The following is a 22,023-nucleotide window of genomic DNA, read 5'->3' on the forward strand; positions in this document are numbered from 1 at the left end:
GCGCATTGGGTCAGATATCAAGCATGCAGGCTTATTTCACACTATGTCAAGACAGATCAAAATAAGTATTTTTTTTTTTTTAAATAGATTCAATTCTTTATTATTGAGTGTGTGGTATCATTGGCAAGCTTTTGTATTTTATATTTATGTACAATCTTTTGTGTATAATTTTTTTTTTGCATGTATGTATGGAACAAAAGCAGAATTTTTAGTAAACCAAATATATATTGAAAAAAATAAGACACCTGAACTAGAAACAAGGTTTTGTATTAATGAAATTATATATAAAACTCTATAGTGAATATATCTATAAATACATCTATTTATGGAAAATGGCAAAATGTTACCCACTACATATGGTCATTTAGAGAATAAGAGCTCACATCAATTTTTTTTCACAAATAGCGTACGAGTCTGTAAACGTGCAAGGCATATCATTCCATTCTCCAGTCGTGTGTAACAGGGCACAGTCTTCATTTTTGCCATAATCATTAGGCTCTCCTTTCTTCCAGAATCTGCAAATTGAGGACAGACACACAATTATCACACTACCGTATTTAGAAGAAAAAGTGTGAAGATACAGTATTTCTTTATTATAGTATATGAGTAAACAAAACAGTTTGTCATTTTTATACTACTCATAACATTTTCAAATGAAGTTATGCAGCAATTATATCTCTCTCTCTCTTCAGCAGACATTCTCTTCAATAAAGCTTTGATTATAGCTTTTGTCCCCCACATTAGTTGAGACTGAATGTTGGGGGTAGAAAGACCTTTATTGCACACAACACAGCTCTTTATAAGGCGAAGTGTGGATTCCCTCTGTAGGGGTCCTCCATACAATGTAATGTACAGTAGAATAGTCCCTCCCCTGTGCCACTATGTCTGGGGATATAATTAAAGGGACACTATAGTCACCAGAACAACTACAGCTTACTGAATTTGTTCTGGTGAGTAGAATCATGACCTTCAGGCTTTTTGCTGTAAACACTGTCTTTTCAGAGAAAATGCAGTGTTTACATTACAGCCTAGTGATAACTTCACTGGGCACTCCTCAGATAGCTGTTAGAGATCCTTCCTGGGCCATGGCTGCCTAAAATGCATCCAAACATTCAGTGTCTCCTCCCTCTGCATGCAGACACTGAACTTTCCTCATAGAGATTCATTGATTCAATTCATCTCAATGAGGAGATGCTGATTGGCCAGGGCTCTGTTTGAATCATGCTGGCTCTGCCCCTGATCTGCCTCTTTGTCCGTTTTAGCCAATCCTATGGGGAAACACTGATTGGATCAGGCTACCACTTCTAATGATGTCAGCAGACTGCTTGTTTTTTTCTGAGGCAAACCGCATGCTGAGTTACAGCTTCTGGCTTGAATACAGTAAGATGTTGCTATATTTATGGAGGCATGAGGGGCCCAGGCATGGGCGTAGGAACCGGGGGGGATGGGGGGGACGCAAAACCCCCAGCAAATCATGCAGGGGGGACAGGTAATGGAGAAATCCCCCCCAGCTCCGCCGGCCCCCCTTTTGCTGCAGCCACCCGAGCGCTCTGCAGAGAGCCTCAGGCGGCTGCAGCTCTGCCCGTGCTGGTGCGTCCATTAGGGCGCACCGCCCGGGCGCAGCCAGAGGAGAGGGGCTGACAGGAGGGAAGCGCTCAGCGCTCCCTCCTGTCACTCCCTCAATGTAGCGTGGCCGAGCGCGGTATGGTCCGCCGGTACAGGGAGCATCTGTCTCCTGTACCCGGCCGGACTAAAAGGAAACAGGGAGAGAGGAATAAAGTCAGGGCTCCCTGCACCCATAAAATCATTAGAAATGCGCTAAAAGATTCCTGTTATTTAACCACTGTAAGTGTGCTATAATTGAAAGTAAGTGTCACAAATGCCCCATTCACTTGGAGGTAACATTTTTGCTTATAAAAAGGGTGCCTGGGCAATACTGAGCAAATTTACAAAGGGCGGACAAGCGCTAAGAGTTCTTAAGCAGGTCAGCTGCAGACAGCAAATAATAGATATTTGGACCCTTCAACAGTCCACAAAATAGACACGTGATACAAAAATAGGTTGTGCCATATAAAAAATAAGAAATTTATATAAATAGAATAAAGATAGAATAAATAATAATGACATTTTGAGTTTTAACCCCTTAACCCCTTAAGGACACATGACGTGTGTGACACGTCATGATTCCCTTTTATTCCAGAAGTTTGGTCCTTAAGGGGTTAATAAAACTCTTTCGACTTGTGAGTGCATTTTGTTGGCACTTTATATCTGAAATATTACACTATTGGATTTTATCTTGTCATTACATATTCTTCAATGTGAATCGCTACAGTTACCATATCTACACCTATATCCACCAGTGGGGATTATACCACGACACACTGTAATTACTAGAGCTTGTATGAAAGCTCTATATCACGTGAGTGAGCACTTTTGCACTTTGCTATTTGTTATTCAGTCACTCTGATAAATACTACACTATCAGTATCTTTTTTTTCTCTTTTGCTTTTCTCACATACCCAGTGAGGAAGAACCAAACTCCATAGGGATCAAGGTCATTAGAAGAAATTTTGGACTATATTTATTATTTATTTATTCTATTTTTATTTTATTTTTCTTATTATTATCCAGACGTAGAGAGGTATTAGCTACACATTGCTGATGAGGCCGAAAGAAAACGCAAACGATTGTTTGGGGTTGCTGTATCTCTTGTGAATAGAGAACTTGCCGGAATTTCAGTTCTGGACTGCCCTTATGAGTGGGATCAGTCTGATATGCAAATGGTATAGGGTCTCTTTGTAATGGCACAAGTGAGCAAAAACATTTTTAAGACTTGAATGGGAACTAACTAAAGGGCAAGATACGGAGTTTCTCTAAGCTTTTGTCCATTCTTATAGTTCTCATATTCACTGTGTTTATTTTTCTTATTCATTTTTATTTTGGTGCAACCTGTTTCTGTATCAAATGCTGAGCAAATAGCCATGCCATATGATTTTGAAAAATTAACACTTCCTACACAATATTAACCCTTACAGTGATTTTCAAACTTAATGCCAGAGTAGTCAAACTAAAAGCAGAGCTGGCTTAGAGAATTTTTCCAGCACTGGCTCTTGGAAAGGATTGGAGGCCAGTCTCCTGACTGTTAAAGGGGCTATTGATACTGTGAGGAGTGGCATGGGGGTGCTGGATGCTTATTCTGCTTCCCAGCCAGCATCGGGAACCTCTGGGAATTGCCTGGACTCATCCTATGCATTGAGCGCCTGACCGGGAGATACCCTGAATAACTCTGGAACTGTTCACCAGATTTGGACTATAAAACTGTTTTTTTATTAGGAAAGCGCAGTCTTTTATACACAGACCCCCAACATGGGTCCCTATTCAAACCAGAGTAAGCTTGCCCTGGTGCCTCTGTGTATGGGAGATAAGTGAGTTAGCCTAGCTATCCTATTGTTTTAGCTGGGGCTAACTTAAAGGATCACTATAGGGTCAGGAACACAAACATGAATTCCTGACCGTATAGTGTTAAAACCACCATCTAGCCCCCCTGGGCCCATGGGCGTAGGAACCCCCAAAAATCTGGGGGGGATAGCATTTTTACTCGCCGGGTATATTCTTATTCCGAAAACTAGGAGTTGTTTATCCCATTGTACAGCGCTACGGAATTTGCAGTCGTGGAAGATAAATGATTAAATAATAACATTAAAGGGTCACTACAAGGAAGGGGTTTTACTTACCCGGATACAGCGCCGGGATCCTCCTGATTAGAACCACCCCTACCCTTCCCATGAATATTAGAACCACCCCTACCCCTTCCATGCACAAAAGAACCCCACCTACCCCTTCCACGCATTTTAGTACCCCCCTAACCACTTCCATGCATATTAGTACTCCCCTAACCCCTTCCATGCATATTAGAACCCACCCTACCTCTTGCATTCATATTAGTACTCCCCTAACCTTGTCACTCTTTCTTCCCCTCCCTCCCTCCCTTGTCACTCTCTTTCTCCCCCTCCCTTGTCACTCTCTTTCTCCCCCTCCCTTGTCACTCTCTTTCTCCCCCTCCCTTGTCACTCTCTTTCTCCCCTCCCTTGTCACTCTCTTTCTCCCCTCCCTTGTCACTCTCTTTCTCCCCCTCCCTTGTCACTCTCTCTCTCCCTCCCTTGTCACTCTCTCTCTCCCTCCCTTGTCACTCTCTCTCTCCCTCCCTTGTCACTCTCTCTCCCCCTCTCTCCCTCCGTCCCCCCCTTGTCCCCCCCACATTCCCCCCCACAGTATATCGAGGGGAGATCATTGTGCTAAGTGTCACACTGAACATGATGCAGGTGGATAAAAATCTGCAATCTCAACTGCTGATTATATTAATAACACCTCACCCTCTATACATTGAGTCGCTAGGTGCCTTTGACACCTCATTATTGCTAAGTACGGTCTTCTGATTCAAAAAATGTTTCTTCTTCCTAAATAATAGTGAACTACTAGCATAAAATTAAGTCTGGAGAGAACTGTTAGTAAAAGCAAGTCTGTGTTTCATATGATATTAGAGGAATACTATAGACACTAAAACAACTTTAGATTAATGCAAAGTTTTGGTGTATAGATCATGCCCATGCAGTCTCAATGCTCAGTTCTCTGCTATTTAGGCATTAAATCGCCTTGTTTAAGCTGCCCTAGTCACACCTTCCTGTATGTAACTGCACAGCCTTCCTAAACGCTTCCTGTAAAGATAAATCTAATATTTATACTTCCTTTATTTACAGAGCAAGATATATTAAATTCTAAATTAAACAGAAAATGCAATAGATTGCCTCCTGCATGTGATTAAAGATCAATTTACAGAGTAGGAGATAAAAACTTTTAACGTAAGCTAACATCTGATTCAAAATTAAATGCAAAAGGGTAATAAGCGCTCTCTTCTCAAGGGTGAGCAGCAGTTCACCAACAAGGTGTTCCCTCTACCTTGTGATAAATAGACAGATAAAATAGAAAGATGAACAGCGCTAAAGATCAGAAATTGTACATACGTTTAGTAGAAATACTGGCCAGCGGAGTAACTTAAAAAAAAAAGGGAGAAACAAAGATACAAATAATGGTACAGTATGTATGAATGATATAATTCCACAAGAACAAAGGTGTTATATTCACACTCACACTTTGAGGAGCTATATCAGCTCGGTGTTAAGAGCTTGGACGGAATAATCCCCGTCTATGGATTTCTTGAGGTTCCGGATCGTTGGTGAGTTTATAGGTGTAAGTATTCGTTATATGAAAAACAAGAGTAAAATACGCCACATGGTCTAGTACATAAATATAAAATATTGTAGTAAGAGTAGATGATCCTACTTACATATGCTAGAGCAACGACCTGCTCTAGTTTGGAGAATTTCAGGTGGAATTATTCCGTCCAAGCTCTTAACACCGAGCTGATATAGCTCCTCAAAGTGTGAGTGTGAATATAACACCTTTGTTCTTGTGGAATTATATCGTTCATACATACTGTACCATTATTTGTATCTTTGTTTCTCCCTTTTTTTTTAAGTTACTCCGCTGGCCAGTATTTCTACTAAACGTATGTACAATTTCTGATCTTTAGCGCTGTTCACCTTTCTATTTTATCTGATTCAAAATTAACCATTTTTATTTAATGCAGGCTGTGCGAGTTGCAGCCAGGGGAGGTGTGGCTAGGAATGCATGGACAGAAACAAAAGAGATTTTAACTCCTCAATGAGAATTGAGCAGTGAAACTGCATGGGCATGATCTAAACACAAATAACTGCTTCATTAAACTAAAGTAGTTTTGTCGATTATAGTGTCTCTTTTAACGTAAGATCATATATTAGGCATACGTACTGAACCGATGCACTGTAGTTTGCTCCATCTACCCAAGTCCATGTACCTTCTTCTTCAACATCATTTAGACCAATCCAGTGACGCTCAGTATCGGCATGGGCAAAGAGGAACTTCTAAGAAAGAATAAAAACTTATAGTTGAAGTTCTTCAATAACAAAATGCTGTCATGTTTCTGTTTTTGTATTAATCACAGAAAACACAATTGAGACATGTTTTATGTAATACAAGGAAGTGCAGATCCCATCAACTAAATTTCTGCCAATCAAGACAGGCAACGGACACAGCCATTGGAATTACACCACAGGCAGTTAACCTAAATATCCCTGGATGTGCAACATTTCATACCGAAGCATTGCACACACAGGTTCCTTGCACCATGGCCACTTTATATCACTGAAGTGATCACGGTGCTTGGAGTAACCCTTTAATGTTGACTATGTCATTTAGTTGACCAACATGAGCCTACATTGCTTGAATTAGCACTGGGGGCATTTCACTTTGTGTAAACCTGCTGTAGATAAATTAAAGTTTGTGGGCAGGTTTCTTGACTCATTTTGCACTAATATGCATAAATAGCATCTGCCAGCAGCATTACCCTTAAATGAACACACCAAGTCCCATAACCAATAGAGTATGATGTTGTGGTTATGGTACAAGGAGTGCCCTGACATCCCCCAAAACGTAAGTAAGACTAGTTTAGAACAGTGTGACTTCTCACCTGTGGCCACCAAGCAAAACTACCTGCTTCCACTACATCAGTCACAGAGCCGAAACCTCCTGCTTAGTAACTTCCATTAGATCTCTGGAGCTAAGAACTTTAAATTAAAAAGTTATGGCAACTCTATATACAATTACATGTAGTTTTTGTATAACGGGCATGCTCTAGCGCAAAGAAAAATAAAAAATAACATCATGCCATGGCAATAATAGATATAATAGACCTCACACTTCACATGTAGGCAAATATGTTGGTTTAATGGGAACTGGGTGGACTGGTACCCAGTCTTGGATACAGAGTTCTCCCACTATTGTCCGTCCCTTCTCCAGTGACCACAAAAACCACAATGTCTTCCAGGCAGGTATCAACCCCTCTACCTGTCCTCTTTCTTCCCTTGCCCTCTGCCTGTGCAGCCTTACAGTACTGCCTTTATAAAGACACTTGCAGGTCTCATGCCAAGTTTTTTGCTGAACTGTGCGGACAGAAAACAGGTCTTAGAACTTTACTGAAATCCTCTTAAAAGAAATAGTAAGAGAGAGAAATGAGTGGATGGTAAAGGAGACAGAAATTAGATGGATTAAATCACTTCACTAATGCATAATGTAAAAAGATAGGCCAGGGACACAGAGATTGCCTCCTATGACTTTATGATTTTTATGATTTTCTCACATTGAGTACTTTGAGCATGATGTAGCACTTCTATTTTTGTTTTATTTTTTTATAACGTGGTTATGAGATTTTTTATGGTGTTTTGAGATTGTAAGAGTAATTAATGAATAGGAGGTAGTAGGCATATGAATTCATTTATCTGTTTTACTTACACAAAATATATATCCAGTATGTAAATAATTATTCAGAATAAATGAATTTCCTGACATGAGAAGTTAACATTTCATGTTGAATTGAAACAATTATGTTTATCAAGCTGAATACGTGTAGGAATGAGAGTCTGCTAGAATGGTTTTGTGCTAAGCACAGCAGTTTAAAAAATACAAACAGAAAATATTAAATTTCTTCTTGGTGGAAGTTGAGCAATGGCATTCCAAAGAAAGTAGTGATATCATCATTACCGAAAAGCCTTAACTGTAAACACAAACTACGCCCAAGTATTTCTCAACATTTTCCCAAATGACACTGGCCGTTATTCACTAGATAAACAGATGTTGGGGGTTGAAAACTGACAAGCAAAATGTATGTCAAAGTGCAACGTAGCTAACTAGAGTTTTTTTTCTCCTGTTTACTATATTGGCCTATAAGTTGTGCGAGTCTGTTCTAAATTCCCCACAATTCAAGAATGACTGAAAAAACCAACGGAGTTTTCATTTTGCGGTCAAACATGTCTCTAATAATAAATCATTTTTCAACCTGGTTCATAAAAATATATTTGACTTGGAGAATAAGCATAAATTTAAGGGCAATCAGATATTTATTAAATTAAACCTGTCATAATTGTTTTTTTTTATTATTTAAGATTGAAATATTACATGTAATATAGCCTCTATGTGTATTATAGTAATACACATGTAAGTGAATGCCAATTTTAGTGCATCTTTGGGGGTAGCCATCTTTAAACTCTCTTTTGTTAGGTGCACCATGATTGCGCACAAAATGAACAGCTGAACATAGCCCAGAATACAGTTATAAAATGACAGCAAATGCACATGACGTCAGGATTTGTGAACATGCACTACCTCTTGATTACCCACCATGAGATGCACTAAAATATGGGATTTACTTTTATTATTACTATGAATACTATTATAAGCATTTATTTAGCACATTAATATTGTGCATAACATTTTACACAACACTTTACAATTAAACATTGGAAATATTTAACACTAAGGAATTGGCATAAAAAGCTTGCAAATCTATGTATCCATTACAAATAATAACACGCAAAGGCAATAATATGCAATATAAAGCTATTATGCTAAGTAATAATAATACCATTGTAATAATAAAAAAATATGACCTTTTTCTTTGAAGGGGCATGGCAATGCCCAAATTCAAAATATAAAAAAAACACTGTTTAGCAGCTAAACCCTCAATGAAAACATGCATGCATTTATGTTTTGCTTTTTTAATTATACTATTTTTTTTGCATTTTGTTTAATTATTTTTAAAATATCTCTTGTCTGCAGCCTTTACAAGCCCTTCTTTTCTAACCCTGCTCGGACTACATATGGCTGTCCAATCACAGTTATTGCAAGGCTGGGGAATTTACATGCTCTTGAGTTTAGCTCCACTGAGCTAAACAACCAGGAAGTAACATGACCATCTGTCTGATTATCAGCCAAGAGAGTGTAACAAGGTTTCTAGTGAGATCTGCACTATTTCTAAAATTAAATAAAGAGGACACACTCTTCACAAGTAAAGCATTTCTGCTAGCTAAATTGCTTTGGGTGTTTGAAATGTTCTTTTTAAACGGTCACTTGTGGAAAAGAATATGTTAAAAAAAATTAAAGTATTTAAATTGCTTTTGTATCTAAAAGCAGTAAGGGGATAAACATATGATAAAGTAATGACTGATGTCTTATTAAGAATGCACATAGAAGACCTTGTGGCTAAGAGAGACATTCCATAGACATCTGTTTTGCTCTATTGAACACACACAAAAGTGAATCAGTGATACAATGACACAGCTCCCGGTAGATGAAGCTGCCAAGTTGTGATGAGGAAGAGAGATTAAGGAAGGTATATCTTCCCTTCAGGCTTTACACGCTGGAGCTATCCAAAAAATGCATAGTTCCTAAAAGTGACATTGCCACAATAGTATAGCCACATAGAATGTAGAAGGCACAACTAGTTAAAAAGGTGCATTTATTGCCGCAACCAGAAAGGTAGTAAATGCATTTCCTCTGTAGCCGTAATCATGCATGGTCAAAGCTACACAAAACATTGCTACTATATTTTTTATCTATCTTCTATATTGTTGAAGAACTCAAATCCTCAAATTTCTAGGACAATACACCCAAACAGCTCTAACTGGCTCAGTTCCTATTCATTATTTTCAGTATTTTACAAGCAAAATAAGATTTATTTTTATATATCTCTCATATCTAACAAGCAAAATAAGATGTATTTGATAACTTTACTTTGAAAAGAACACTGACGTGCTGGAGTGGCTGCTTAGGTGTTACCAGATTGTAGTAAAAAGGTAATTAACTTACCTTTTTCTCCATCAGCGCGTCGGTTACGCCGCGGCTGGCCCCGCCTCTATGGCTAAGATCATCAATTCACAGTGCAGCACTGATATAGCATCTAACATATATTATAACATAAGAAAAACAAGTTACCTGCGCTCTCTCCTTAATCCCTATGTATTTTTAAACGAATTGAGTTTTTTTTAGTTACCTCCAATGGCCATGAGAGGATGACCCCACCTGCCAACATCAAGGCATACCCCCCTAGGTGGGTCCTAACTCTAACCATTTACCTTGCTTCCTTGGGGCTGATGTGTACTGTAGTCATTGCTGCCACCCAGTGATGGGAGCGAGCGCAGGACTTATCTTTCTGCATTTGTATAAATTATAACATGTTCTTGTTGTATTGAGTTCATAAAAAAATTATATAAATAGAAAAACTCACATGCTCCATCTCGCTGGTAATTACAGTCAGATCACTTCCCTTCCTTACACAAAATGTCCTGGCTTTAAACCAGTTCGATTTAGTTGTTGTGAAAAAATAGCAACTGTTATTGAACTCCATCCATCCAGTGCCACAGCCTGTCTCTGAAGAAAGATAAAATCAGTTTGATATAGCTACAGCAGAAACATTTTGATTAGAAAATAGATTTAATATAAGCCTTTATATATACTGAAAATGGATATTACATAGAGAAGTGCTTGTGTTTTGAAATTCCATAAATAAATATAAATGTACATCACATAATATATTCACAGGGTTTTTTTTTGTTTTTTAAGCTTGTGGGCAATTCTCTTGTCTTTGTCCATAAAGATTGGTCTTAAGCTTTCTAACTATTTGTATGGGGTCAGATACCACATAAGAAGTGGATTTTCTAACAGTTACATAGAACACAAACAGATGCGATTTATACACTTTTATCCATGTACGATCAACGTCTCATATTATAGAAAATTATAAAGTAATATTGGAGGAAGAGAAGACAAGGAATTCCAGTTTTACAATGTTCTGATATGCAGCAGTTACTCGTAGGCTGAGAAAGGATCAGAGAACAGAGATGTCCATTCAGGCAGTGTGACCTGTCACTAGTTTAATGGGTCACCACTTTTAGTACAATTTGTGACTTCCTTTGTATAATACAGTAGAAAAAGTCGTAAGGTGTACACCATCTAAAACATTTCCCACCAGCTGTCCTTTATCTGCCTTCCCCTTCTTTCCGTGCTCATCTGGTTGTTGTCTACATGTTTGTAGAACACATTCTTGGAAGAGGCCTTTTTGTGTACCAGAACTTGGCTCACAGGTCATTGTTTGTCCATTACCTACATTGACTTATTAGTAGACTTGTGGAAAAACATGTTTGGATCAGTTTGTGTGAATCAAATGACTTTTAAAATCCATATAAGAATTTATCGATTGGTCTGAAATTTATCTGGGGAATCTTGCCCAATGAATAAGACCCCACAAGTGAATCTTGGATTAATTGAATCATCCAGATATGGATTAAAAGGCATTTTATTTTGACAAACTGGAGCAACCTAATTTTTTCACATGTCTACTCATTGACTGGGGATGTCATCTATTCTATTCTCTTGATCTTCTGACCTCGGAATGCCCCTGTTTGCACCATGTAAGTACCTGTCACCAGGTATCGCTTCCCACTTTTTAGGAAGTGTATGTACAGCTACTCTCAGGTTTAACATTACTGCCTAAATCTCTAGAACAGTGGTAGGATGAATGTTACAGGACTTCAAGAAAAAAGTGAGATCTGCTCTTAAAAAATTGCATGGTTGTATAGCAGCATTTCAAGGAATCCCAACAGATCCAAATGGATGAACAATTAGTTTTATTAACTAAAGTCATTTTGACATCTACCAAGGAGAATAAAAATTAAGAAAAACAAAACATAAGTCAAATAAAATCAACTGAATATATGTTGACTATTAATAATGCTCTGTATACTTTAAATACAGAGTGAATCAACAGCTCCGTGTAGTAAATATTCTAAATTACTCATGAACTAACTAAACCGAGCTCCGCAGACAGCATTTTATAGCCATCAGAACAAAAATGGATTGCTGGAATTCTTCATATCAAGTATTCTACATATTCAAAACAAACTATTAGAAAATCCAGAGTTATTAACTAAAGTGAAAATTGAATACCTCTCAAGTGTCCGTATTTAAGCGGGAAAGTCCCTATTTTGGGCACATATCCATCTGCCTCTCTTTTCTATCATAATGTCCCTCTTTTCTAGGATACTTTCTACAATACATGTGTTTAAAATCATAAGATATAGTGTTCTTGTAACGGAGCTTCTGTACTCTGAATAGTACCTCCGTTGAATGTCTCTCCCAAGTCCCGCAAGGACGTGATTCCTACGTCTTTCCTACCCAAACACCATTCAAGACTTGATGAAGGGTAATACAACAACTTTTATTAAAAGAAACACAAGTTTATATAACCAGAACCCCATCATGGGGTCTCTATTGAAAACACAGTTAGCCCGTCCAAGCGCCTCTGTGTCTGGGAGAGGATTGCAACATACTCCAGTTTGAATTATCTCCCATACACAGATGGGCCTGGCACAATTTTACCCCAAAAACATATTAAAAACATATATGACCCCCACACATATAGTATCCTCAGATAGTTCTCTTTAAATACCCAGTCTGTGAAAATAGAGCCCTTATCTTAAGTCTGTAGAGGAAACGCCACTAATTCAAAGTTTTGAGGAAATTCCAGAGCGGCTGCCTGGAACTATTTTCACCTTTAATCTTGGCTGTGGCCACTCTGGAAGTACCTCTGGGTCTTTGCGGTCAGCATGTCGAAGATGCAGAGTGGCGCTCCGCTGGGAGGTGCTCAGCGCGTTAGAGAGATATGTGCCATAGATGTGATTACAGGTCCTTGTTACAGTTCTTGTTCCAAATTACTTTTTAGTTACATCAATTATAATTAGTAAGTCATCTAATATTTCTCAGAGCACCCTGATCTCTACCTACACCCCCACTCACACCCTTAAAATAAATGTGTCCCTGTTTATGCATTTGAAATATTAGAAGGAATTACATTTTTGTTGAATTCAAAGTGAAGTCAAATTAAATATCAAATTTAAAAGTAAAATAGCAGAACTGAAAAAGTTCTTCAGGTCAGCTATGGCTCCAGTTAGGAAATTTATGAAATACATTTGAAATTTACTTTGAATTCACTTTGATTTTCCCAACAATTCTCACTTCAGTGAATAATAATGATAATATACCATGAATCTCAAGCTATCAAAACAGTTATGTTCACCTGAATTAACCATTATTAAACAACTGCTTTGATGGTAAAAATGGAAATAATAATAATAGCCACATATCAGTGATGCAGTTCACATTACTGATGTCACACAAGACCATCAAAGGGTTCTGCCACCAATGTCCATGTGTTAATAGAAGCTGAAGTACTTTTGAATGGGCATAAAAGCTCTAGAAAGGCAAACAATAGCAAGAATTTTTTCTCTGGTGTCTCTTTTATGAAAAAGAATGAAACATGGTTGCATAGGGTCCAAAATCGGAGCTGTCTTATTAGAATTGGACAATCGTCAAGGTTCTACTAAGTACTGAAATGTAATGTATAGCATATTACCGTACCAAGTCTTGGCAAAGATGTTTCAAGGACGCTCACTTTCTTCGTTAGGTTGGCCACTGCAAGTGAACACATTTAACGTTTTTTTTTAGTTAATCTTGTTTTTACAGTAAGCAAACTTATTGTAAATTTTAATTTACTGCATCAGAATTTATTTTAACTGTATATATGTATGTATATATATATATATATATATATATATATATATATATATATATATAGTTACACACTGATCAGCCAGGTGTGTGATATATTAGCCAGCAGGTGAACAGTCAGTTCTTGAATGTCATGTGCTGGATGAAGGAATATGAAGTGAAAAGATGAAAGTGAAAAGATGAAAGTGAAAAGATCTATGTGACTTTGACAAGGGCCAAATAGTGATGGTTAGAAGACAAGGTCAGAGCATCTTGAAAATGGCAAGTCCTGCGGGATGTTCCCAGCATGCACTGGTTAGTACATACTAAAGGACAACAGGAGAAGCCGGCTGATCACACAGAAGAGCTACTGTAGCTCAAACTGGTGAAAAACCCAATACTGACCATAAAATAAAGGTGTTAGAATGCACAGTGCATAGGTAAATTATTCCTAAAATTCTTTTTATAGGGAAATATACACAGTATATATTACCCTATGAAAAGAACCATGGGCATTTTCCTTCTGTATACTATGTATATTATGTACATTGAGTTATGTGTAATGTCCTGATAAACTATGATGTGTATGTTCTTTCTTTTTTTTTTTTTTTGCATAATTCATTTTGAACAGCACATTATTGCATATTGCACCTTGTACTGCATAATGATTTCTGCTAATGTTTTTCAATTTGCACTGTATGTTATCTTGCACTGATCTGTGCTGTTAAAGGGATTCTCTAGTGCCACGAAAACAAAGCCGTTTTCCTGGTACTGTAGAATCTTGGAGTGCCCCCCATTCCGCATCGTTGAAGGGGTTAAAACCCCTTCAGTCACTAACCTGACTCTCGGCGCTGGGTCAGGCTCAGCTCATGCTCCTCCCCCGCCGACATCCTCCGGCAGGGGAGACCTAATGCACGTGCGCGCCAATGGGCGCGCACATTAGACCTCCCCATAGGAAACCACTATTCAATGCTTTCCTATGGGGATTCCGGCGATGCTGGAGGTACTCATGCATAGTGTGAGGATGTCCAGCGTAGTTTAGACGACCAAAAGTCATCTAAGAAGCCGGAAGTCCCTCTAGTGGCTGTCTGGTAGACAGCCACTAGAGGAGCACTTAACCCTGCAAGGTAATTATTGCAGATTACAAAAACTGCAATAATTACACTTATGGTTAATGGTGATGGGAGTTGGCACCCAGACCACTTCAATGGGCTGAAAGGGTCTGGGTGCCTACATTGTCCCTTTAATGTATCTTAACTGCTTATTAACATACCACTAGATTCAATCATGTTCTGGTTCTGGTTGAAATTTGCCGCTGTAAGAAAACATATTTGAAAGTTTAGTTAGATGTGTTATTTCTATTTGTGGAATTAATAATAAATACAAATGATACCTCCTGTCCTGTTCCAGTATCATTATCTTATTCCCCTTTATCCGGGTTATTCACTAAACTCTGAAGTGTTGCAAACTCAATTCCAAATGGCAACATTGAGGCTAAACTAGCTGATTTGGAAAAGGTAAGCTATTTCCCTCAATACAGATTCAGCTTGATTCACTTCAAAGTTTATTGAATAGTCATCTCTGTATTGCTCAAGTCCCTTGAAATTTGTAATATTCTTCATATGAACAATTTTAAAGAAGTGGGAGGAAATTGCAGAACTCCCTTAGCATGATAATGTACATCTGTAGCAGCAAATGAATTATTAAAAACGATTTATTATAATACCCCATAGTCAGCAGTATGCATCTTATTAATATAACTAAATAGGATGTTTAGTGTTTTAAACAGTAACTGTCACTTCCCTAAAAGTGTGACTTCCTTCAATTTGTGAGATTTACTGTGTCACTTGTGTCAGATATGTGGAATTATGAGTTTCTATAACAATAAAAAATATATGTATTGAAGGGACTGTGATTGAAGCTCCCATGCCACAGACTTTTGGCTAGGCTTGAAGCCTCCTGCCCACCGACTATGGGCCTGGTACCAAGAGCCCCTAAATTAGTCTATTGTCACTGTAAATAGGTGTATGGGACCACCAGCTATTACTGTGCTTCCCAGCCGGACTTAAATTTAGCCCTCAAGCGCCTGACCGGGAGATATCCTAAAACACTCTGGAAGTGTTCCACTCATCTTTATGCGTGTATTGTTTGGTCCCCACATCTCCAAATAGAGTGCTATTCGGAGGGATGATGGGGAAGGCAATGATGCATCAGAAGATACCTGGGACTTGAGTGCCTTCCCTTTCCCAAAGGTTCAGGAATTCCTTTTTGTAGACTGAGACTAAGCTGCTATATGCCTGGAACTCACCACTGGATCTGAGCAAACCTGCAACCCGGTAAAACTTTTAACATTCTGTAACTCGGACGGAGATTCTCCAATTAGGGCAAGATATGGACAGTGAGGGCACTCTGTGATGAGCTTCCAGATATATATCTATTGTTTAGGGGTACAGTCCAGGGATGGAGGTTCTGAAGGACATTTTGTGTGCTGTGCTTTAAGGACTATAAGGGCAGAGCAGGGAGCAGATTGTGTTAGTTCGAGATAATGTTCCCAGACAGAGTGACGCTGTTTAGGAACAACTGTACTGTATATTCTATTGAATGAAAGACCCCTTGCAGGGAGAGTCTATATTGTGGTGTATAAATAGCTGTGTGTTGTGTAATAAAATTCCATTCTACCTCCTACATGCAGAATCATCTAATGTGTGAGGGAAAAAGCCATAGTCTCTGCTTTACAAGAAAGAAGGTCTACTGAGCTATATTCACTGCAGCCTGGTCTATTGAAAGATGCACTCAGAGGCCAGGCAAGCTTTGGAGACCGGGGAAGAGGTTCTCCAGAGTCCATGGCACCAGCGAGGAAGCTGACCTGGCAAAGGTACCCAGTCAGAGTACAGGAGCTCTGTGTATTTGCTTCATCTCACTACAGCTGTTATAGTCACTGGAGTTGCTTTGCATTCAGCTTTAAATTGTTTTTGTAATGTTTTATTGCTTAATGAGAGTCTCCAGCTTATCATTCACCCTTGATACTTTGGTTAATGGGGAAGCATTAGCCTGAGCAACAGTTGGTGGCAATATTGACTGAGAGTGTTAGACGACCACTTTCAGCTGGTGTGCACTAGTATTACTTGAAAGAACTGTGTAAACTCTGCCTTACTCGTACCTCCAGTTGGGGTGGGGTTGTGGGTGGCCAAGGACTATTATTTAGTGTTATAGTTTAACACTGAACTGAGGGATAGTGCCAGGAGGCTCCAGGCACTATAACTAATTCTCCTTGACCTGTCTGCGGCTTTTGACACTGTTGATCATCAACAGCTTCTTCTCATACTCCGCAATATCGGTCTACAAGATATTGCTCTCTCCTGGTGCTCCTCCTACCTCTCCCAGCGCTCTTTCAGTGTTTCTCTCTCTGGCTCTGCTTCTTCTCCCCAACTCCTCTCTGTTGGTGTACCCCAAGGTTCAGTCCTTGGTCCCCTACTGTTCTCCATCTATACTGCCTCCCTTGGTAAACTCATTAGCTCCTTTGGCTTCCAATATCATTTCTATGCAGATGACACGCAAATCTACCTGTCCTCTCCTGATCTCTCCCCGTCCCTCCTGACTAGTGTCTCTGACTGCCTCTCTGCTGTTTCTAACTGGATGGCTGCCCACTTCCTTAAACTAAACTTGACCAAAACTGAAATTCTGGTCTTTCCTCCCTCAAGTGTTGTTACTCCTGTGTCTGTCTCCCTCCAAGTCAACGGTGCTACCATCAGCTCCACCATGCAGGCTCGCTGCCTAGGTGTTCTCTTTGACTCGGACCTCTCCTTCAAGCCTCATGTTCAATTTATCGCCAAATCCTGTAATTTCCATCTCAAAAACATTGCGCGCATCCGCCCCTACTTAACGCCAGATGCAACTAAGGTGTTGGTCCATTCCACTGTCCTTTCTCGCCTTGACTACTATAATCCGCTTCTCAGTGGTCTTACGTGCTCCCAACTTGCGCCGTTACAGTCCATAATGAATGCGGCAGCGAGGCTCATCTTCCTGTCCGCCCGCACCTCCCATGCCTCACCCTTCTGTCACTCCCTACTTTGGCTTCCTATAAAATAAAGAGCTCAATTTAAAATTCTGGTTCTTGCTTTCAAATCTCTACATAATGCTGCTCCCACCTATCTATCCTCCCTTATTCACAAGTATGTCCCGTCTAGGCCCTTACGATCTGCTGAAGACTTAAGTCTATCTTCTGTCCGTACTCCCACCTCTGATGCTCACCTTAAAGATTTCTCGAGGGCTGCACCGTTCCTGTGGAACTCAATTCCCTCCTCCATTAGATGCTCACCCAGTCTCCACTCCTTCAAAAAATCATTAAAAACCCACTTCTTCATAAAAGCGTATCAATTAAACTGTTAATATCTCCCAACTGATTCCTCTTCTGCAACTGTCACTAGTCTAATACTATCCTTACCTTTTTATGTCATTTTACCCCACTCCCTCTAGCATGTAAGCTCATTGAGCAGGGCCCTTGTCTGGTTACAACTACATGTCTGTTCGTCCACCCATTGTAAAGCGCTGCGGAATTTGACGGCGCTCTATAAATATTATAATAATAGTAATAATAATAATGAGATAAAATAGTCATAGTGCCTACAGTGTCTCTTTAACTCATATGTGCACTACATGTATTGCAATACATAAATGAGTAGCATTTGGCATAAATTAACAAAGAAAAGTGAAAATATACTATATTACAGTTGCCCCCACTTTCAAACAATAAATAGAAGAATGAGAGAGAAAAAGAAGATTAAGTAAACTTTGAGGAAGAAAAGGAAAAAATAAATTCAACAGATGTTGCAGAAGCAGGAAAATAGAAAAGAGTGATGCTCCAGAGATCCCTGGTAGTAGTGAGGAAGGCGGGGGTACTCGGAGTAAGGGAGCTCTGTCACAATGGTAATAATGGAACTAAAACAAGTGGTAGAAGTAGGGAACCTCATAAAGATTTACCATAAGACCCCCAAGCTTTATGATATACAGTTACAATTTAATACTAACACCTAGAAAAGAATATAATAAAGAGAGCCAGGATCATGATATAAGCCAGTCCCACAAGACCGTATACAGGAAACAAACTTTTTTGTTTAAAGACTGACGATCCATACCCTGGAGAAAAAAGAAAATATATTATTACTATGTCATAGAATAGATAAAAATGGAATCAAAATTGAAACTCATATACATATACAAAAAATCTATAATTAATCCTATAGTTTTCACAGCACATTAAATGACTCTCCAGTGCCAGGAAAACAATCAATTTTCCTGGCAATGCAGGTCCCCTCTCCCTCCCACCCCTCATCCCAAGTTGCTGAAGGGGTTAAAACCCCTTCAGCGACTTACCTGTATCCAGCGCCGATGTCCATGCCCCCCCCCCCCGGCGAAAGACCTATTGAGCATGCGCGACCGGCGGCGGGGGAGACCTAATGCGTATGTGCAGCAGTGCTGCACACGCGCATTAGACCTCCCCATAGGAAAGCATTTAAAAATGCTTTCACTGCTTTCCTATGGGGATCTCAGCGATGCTGGAGGTCCTCACATAGTGTGAGGACGTCCAGCGACGCTATAGCACACGGAATGTGCGCTATAAACACGGAAGTGCTTTGGATAAATTGTGGGTCTGGGCAGGCAAGTGGCCAGTCTAGATTCAATACAGATAAAGGCAAAACCATGCATTTTGGAATAATGAACCCACAAGTCACCTATACATTAAATGGGGTTGAGTTAGGGATAACAGTAAATGAAAAGGACTTGGGAACAATTATAGATCACAAACTAGGCAACAGTATGCAATGTTGTTCCAAAAGCTATTAAGGTGCTTTCATGTGTAAAAAGGTGGTATAATTTTGAGTCTTCATAAATCAATGGTAAGACCCCACCTTGAATATGCTAGGAGAGTTCCTTTAATACCGCATTTAAAAATAAAGCAAGATGGCTTCTCCCAGAACTCCTGCCTTGATAACTATATAGATAGCAAAGAAAGTTGCAATTGCACACAGGAAACAGAATGTTGACAGGAAGACTATACCATGTTATCGTTACTTAAAATCACATTAAACTAAATTCCTTTCAAATGTGATCTTTAGCAGTAAAACCATAATTTCCTTATTGAGTGATTCAATTTCAACCAGGTTTGCAAAAAATACTAGCCAAGCGTTTCTGTTATGAATCTTGCCCCCTTATCTTGACCGACTGAAAAGACATGAAAAGTGAGCTCAGAAAGATTGTGCTGAGAATTTGTATTTGCGAATTTCTCCCTGACATTCTTCCTGGGATTTTTATATTTTGCCCCAGTGATTTATTCTCTAAATAAGGAAGATGACAATCAGCTTGTAACGTGCAGGCCAAAAAGATCCATGTTAGAAAATGAAACTTGGATATTTTATAAACTGTCTGCTTGCTGCTATTTTTTTTTTTTCTTCAATGTATTTTATTTTCCAGTTTTCATAAATGAGGAATACATGAAAACCACAATGTTGGAGGGGGTACAAAAAAAGAGAAAGGGAGGGGAGGACAGCGGTATATATCACAACGAGATTGTACAGAGGCGATTTCTGACATTTTGCATACAGTGCAGTTATAGGTACATTTGTCGGTTTAACAAGTTTAAGTCGAAGCCTATGACACTTTTATACACTTATTCCCTTATATCGTTGTGTGCGTTAACCTTGATACGTCTAGTCCTAACTGGGTAGGGAGGGGGAAGAGGGAAAGGGGGTAGCAGCGTACGTCAACCTGTAATCTCTATGTCATCTGTGATGCGGTATGCTTGCTACTATTTAGTGAACAAACCACCCATTTTCTGGTTCGGGTTATATTCAACACTGATATAATGATTCAAGAAAACACCTGATGGCACCTTTTCATCAGTTTTTCATAGCTTTGTGCCCCCCTTCCCCACAACTCCCCTTCTAGTGAATAAGCACCATAAAATAATTGCACTCCTTGATTAAAAAAAAATAATAATCAATCAATGGACTGTTTCTAAAAAAAATTGTTTACAGTTAAAAAGAAAAACAAAACATTTTGTTAATGCAAAAAAAAAATGTTTTTTTTTCTTAACTGTAAATGAAAAATGTTACACAGAAGACTATAAAACAACCAGCATCAATCAAGTGTCACATTTAAAAATGGTATCTCTTTAGTCCAATGTGGTTTAATATCACAATCTTTCATGTCAATTCAGTTTACAGTTAAAGGTAAAACAGGGCCGGGATATTGAGAACGAAGGAATTTGAGTGGCAGAATTCTTAACGCTTAAACAAAGAATTGCAAATATTTGTTGAAAGAGAAATGCATTGATTTTAATAAGAAATTAAAAGGCCATTATTTCTAGAAAAAATATTTAGGAAGGACCACTAAAACCATGAATGGTTTTAAGAGCAACACAAACAAACTAAAAAAAGAATGACGTCTTTATATACACACCACTGAAGAGCTATCATCACCTCATATTAAAAGAAGTGATTTAAAGTCTTATGCTCATTATATTGTAGAGTGGAAGCAATTAAGAAGAGAATTACCTCTGTACATCGAGCAGTTCTCAAATTTTTCATGCAGGATATTGCTGTCCGAGTCCATGTTTCAGGCAGAATGAAAGCTTCCCTAATTTAAAGGCTTTCTTTATACCCAAAGCAGTTACAAAGGAAAGGAAATGAATACGATTAATAGAAAGCATATGTTTGCATTTTTCTGGTATGAAAACACTACTATTATGTAATCCACATTCTTGACCTAACACCTCCTTCTATTTCCCCTTTTCTTTTGCATTTTCACCTAATCTCTACTTATACATTATACAGTATAGAACTGGGACAGCACCTAAATAGACCTCAATTAAACCCTTAAGGGCCACACAGCTTCAGTTTGCTTGCTCTGTACTGAAAGACACGCACAATTTTTTGCCTTTTCTGTGTGTTTGTGTGTGTGTGTGTGTGTGTTCAACAGCAAATTCCATTTTGACATTGATTGCACCAACACATACTATATGATGTTTTTAAAGGACAAAATAATATTTAATTTGATGGGACATATGCATATATAAATTCTTATTTATTATGCAAATTAATGTAAAAAAAGGAAAAAAAAACTATTTTTTTTTTACATTTTTGGCAATAATAATATATGCATAGTGCCGCTTAAGAAAAGTTATTACGGCCGGTCACTTCCTCCCAGCTCCCTCTGCGTGGGAAGGAAGAGAGACAGGCCACAAGGAAGGAAGAGCCACGCCGACTCCCATCAGCCAGCCACCCTCCTGCAAAAAAATTGGCCTCACATTTGACTCTAGAATTCTAAGGTTAAAGAGGAGTTCATAGTCGACTCATTGACTGCAAGGTTTCTAGGTCCAAGACAAATTAGCTGTGTGTGTGTATGTATGTCAGCATGTGTCTATCTGTATGTATGTCTGTATGTATGTATGTCAGTATTTGTATGTATGTCAGTATGTGTCTATCTGTATGTATGTCAGCATGTGTCTATCTGTATGTATGTCGGTCAGTATGTGTATGTCTGTATGTATGT

The 22,023-nt window shown here is 38.8% G+C and overlaps 1 protein-coding gene across 1 annotated transcript; it reads right to left on the reverse strand.

The window, feature by feature from the left end:
* On the reverse strand, positions 1-21,137 carry LOC134603327 (hepatic lectin-like). The gene is made up of 7 exons (XM_063449190.1): positions 21,027-21,137; positions 18,502-18,609; positions 14,747-14,788; positions 13,345-13,398; positions 10,157-10,299; positions 5,848-5,960; positions 1-515 (listed from the first exon to the last, which is right to left on the reverse strand). The coding sequence occupies exons 1-7, from the start codon at positions 21,082-21,084 to the stop codon at positions 380-382; spliced, it is 654 nt and encodes a 217-aa protein (XP_063305260.1). The 5' UTR covers positions 21,085-21,137; the 3' UTR covers positions 1-379.
* Positions 21,138-22,023: the final 886 nt, after the last annotated feature.

Source organism: Pelobates fuscus, chromosome 3, assembly GCF_036172605.1.
Source record: "Pelobates fuscus isolate aPelFus1 chromosome 3, aPelFus1.pri, whole genome shotgun sequence".
Lineage (NCBI taxonomy): Eukaryota > Metazoa > Chordata > Amphibia > Anura > Pelobatidae > Pelobates > Pelobates fuscus.

Bases quoted from the DNA above. Each gene is read 5' to 3' on its own strand.
- LOC134603327 (XM_063449190.1), bottom strand. From the start codon at position 21,084: ATGGACTCGGACAGCAATATCCTGCATGAAAAATTTGAGAACTGCTCG. The intron at 14,789-18,501 runs GTTAGTATTAAA...GTTTTCTTACAG, and splicing joins TATTATATTCTTTTCTAGGT to CGGCAAATTTCAACCAGAAC. The intron at 10,300-13,344 runs GTACGGTAATAT...ATCTTTCTTCAG, and splicing joins AACATCTTTGCCAAGACTTG to AGACAGGCTGTGGCACTGGA.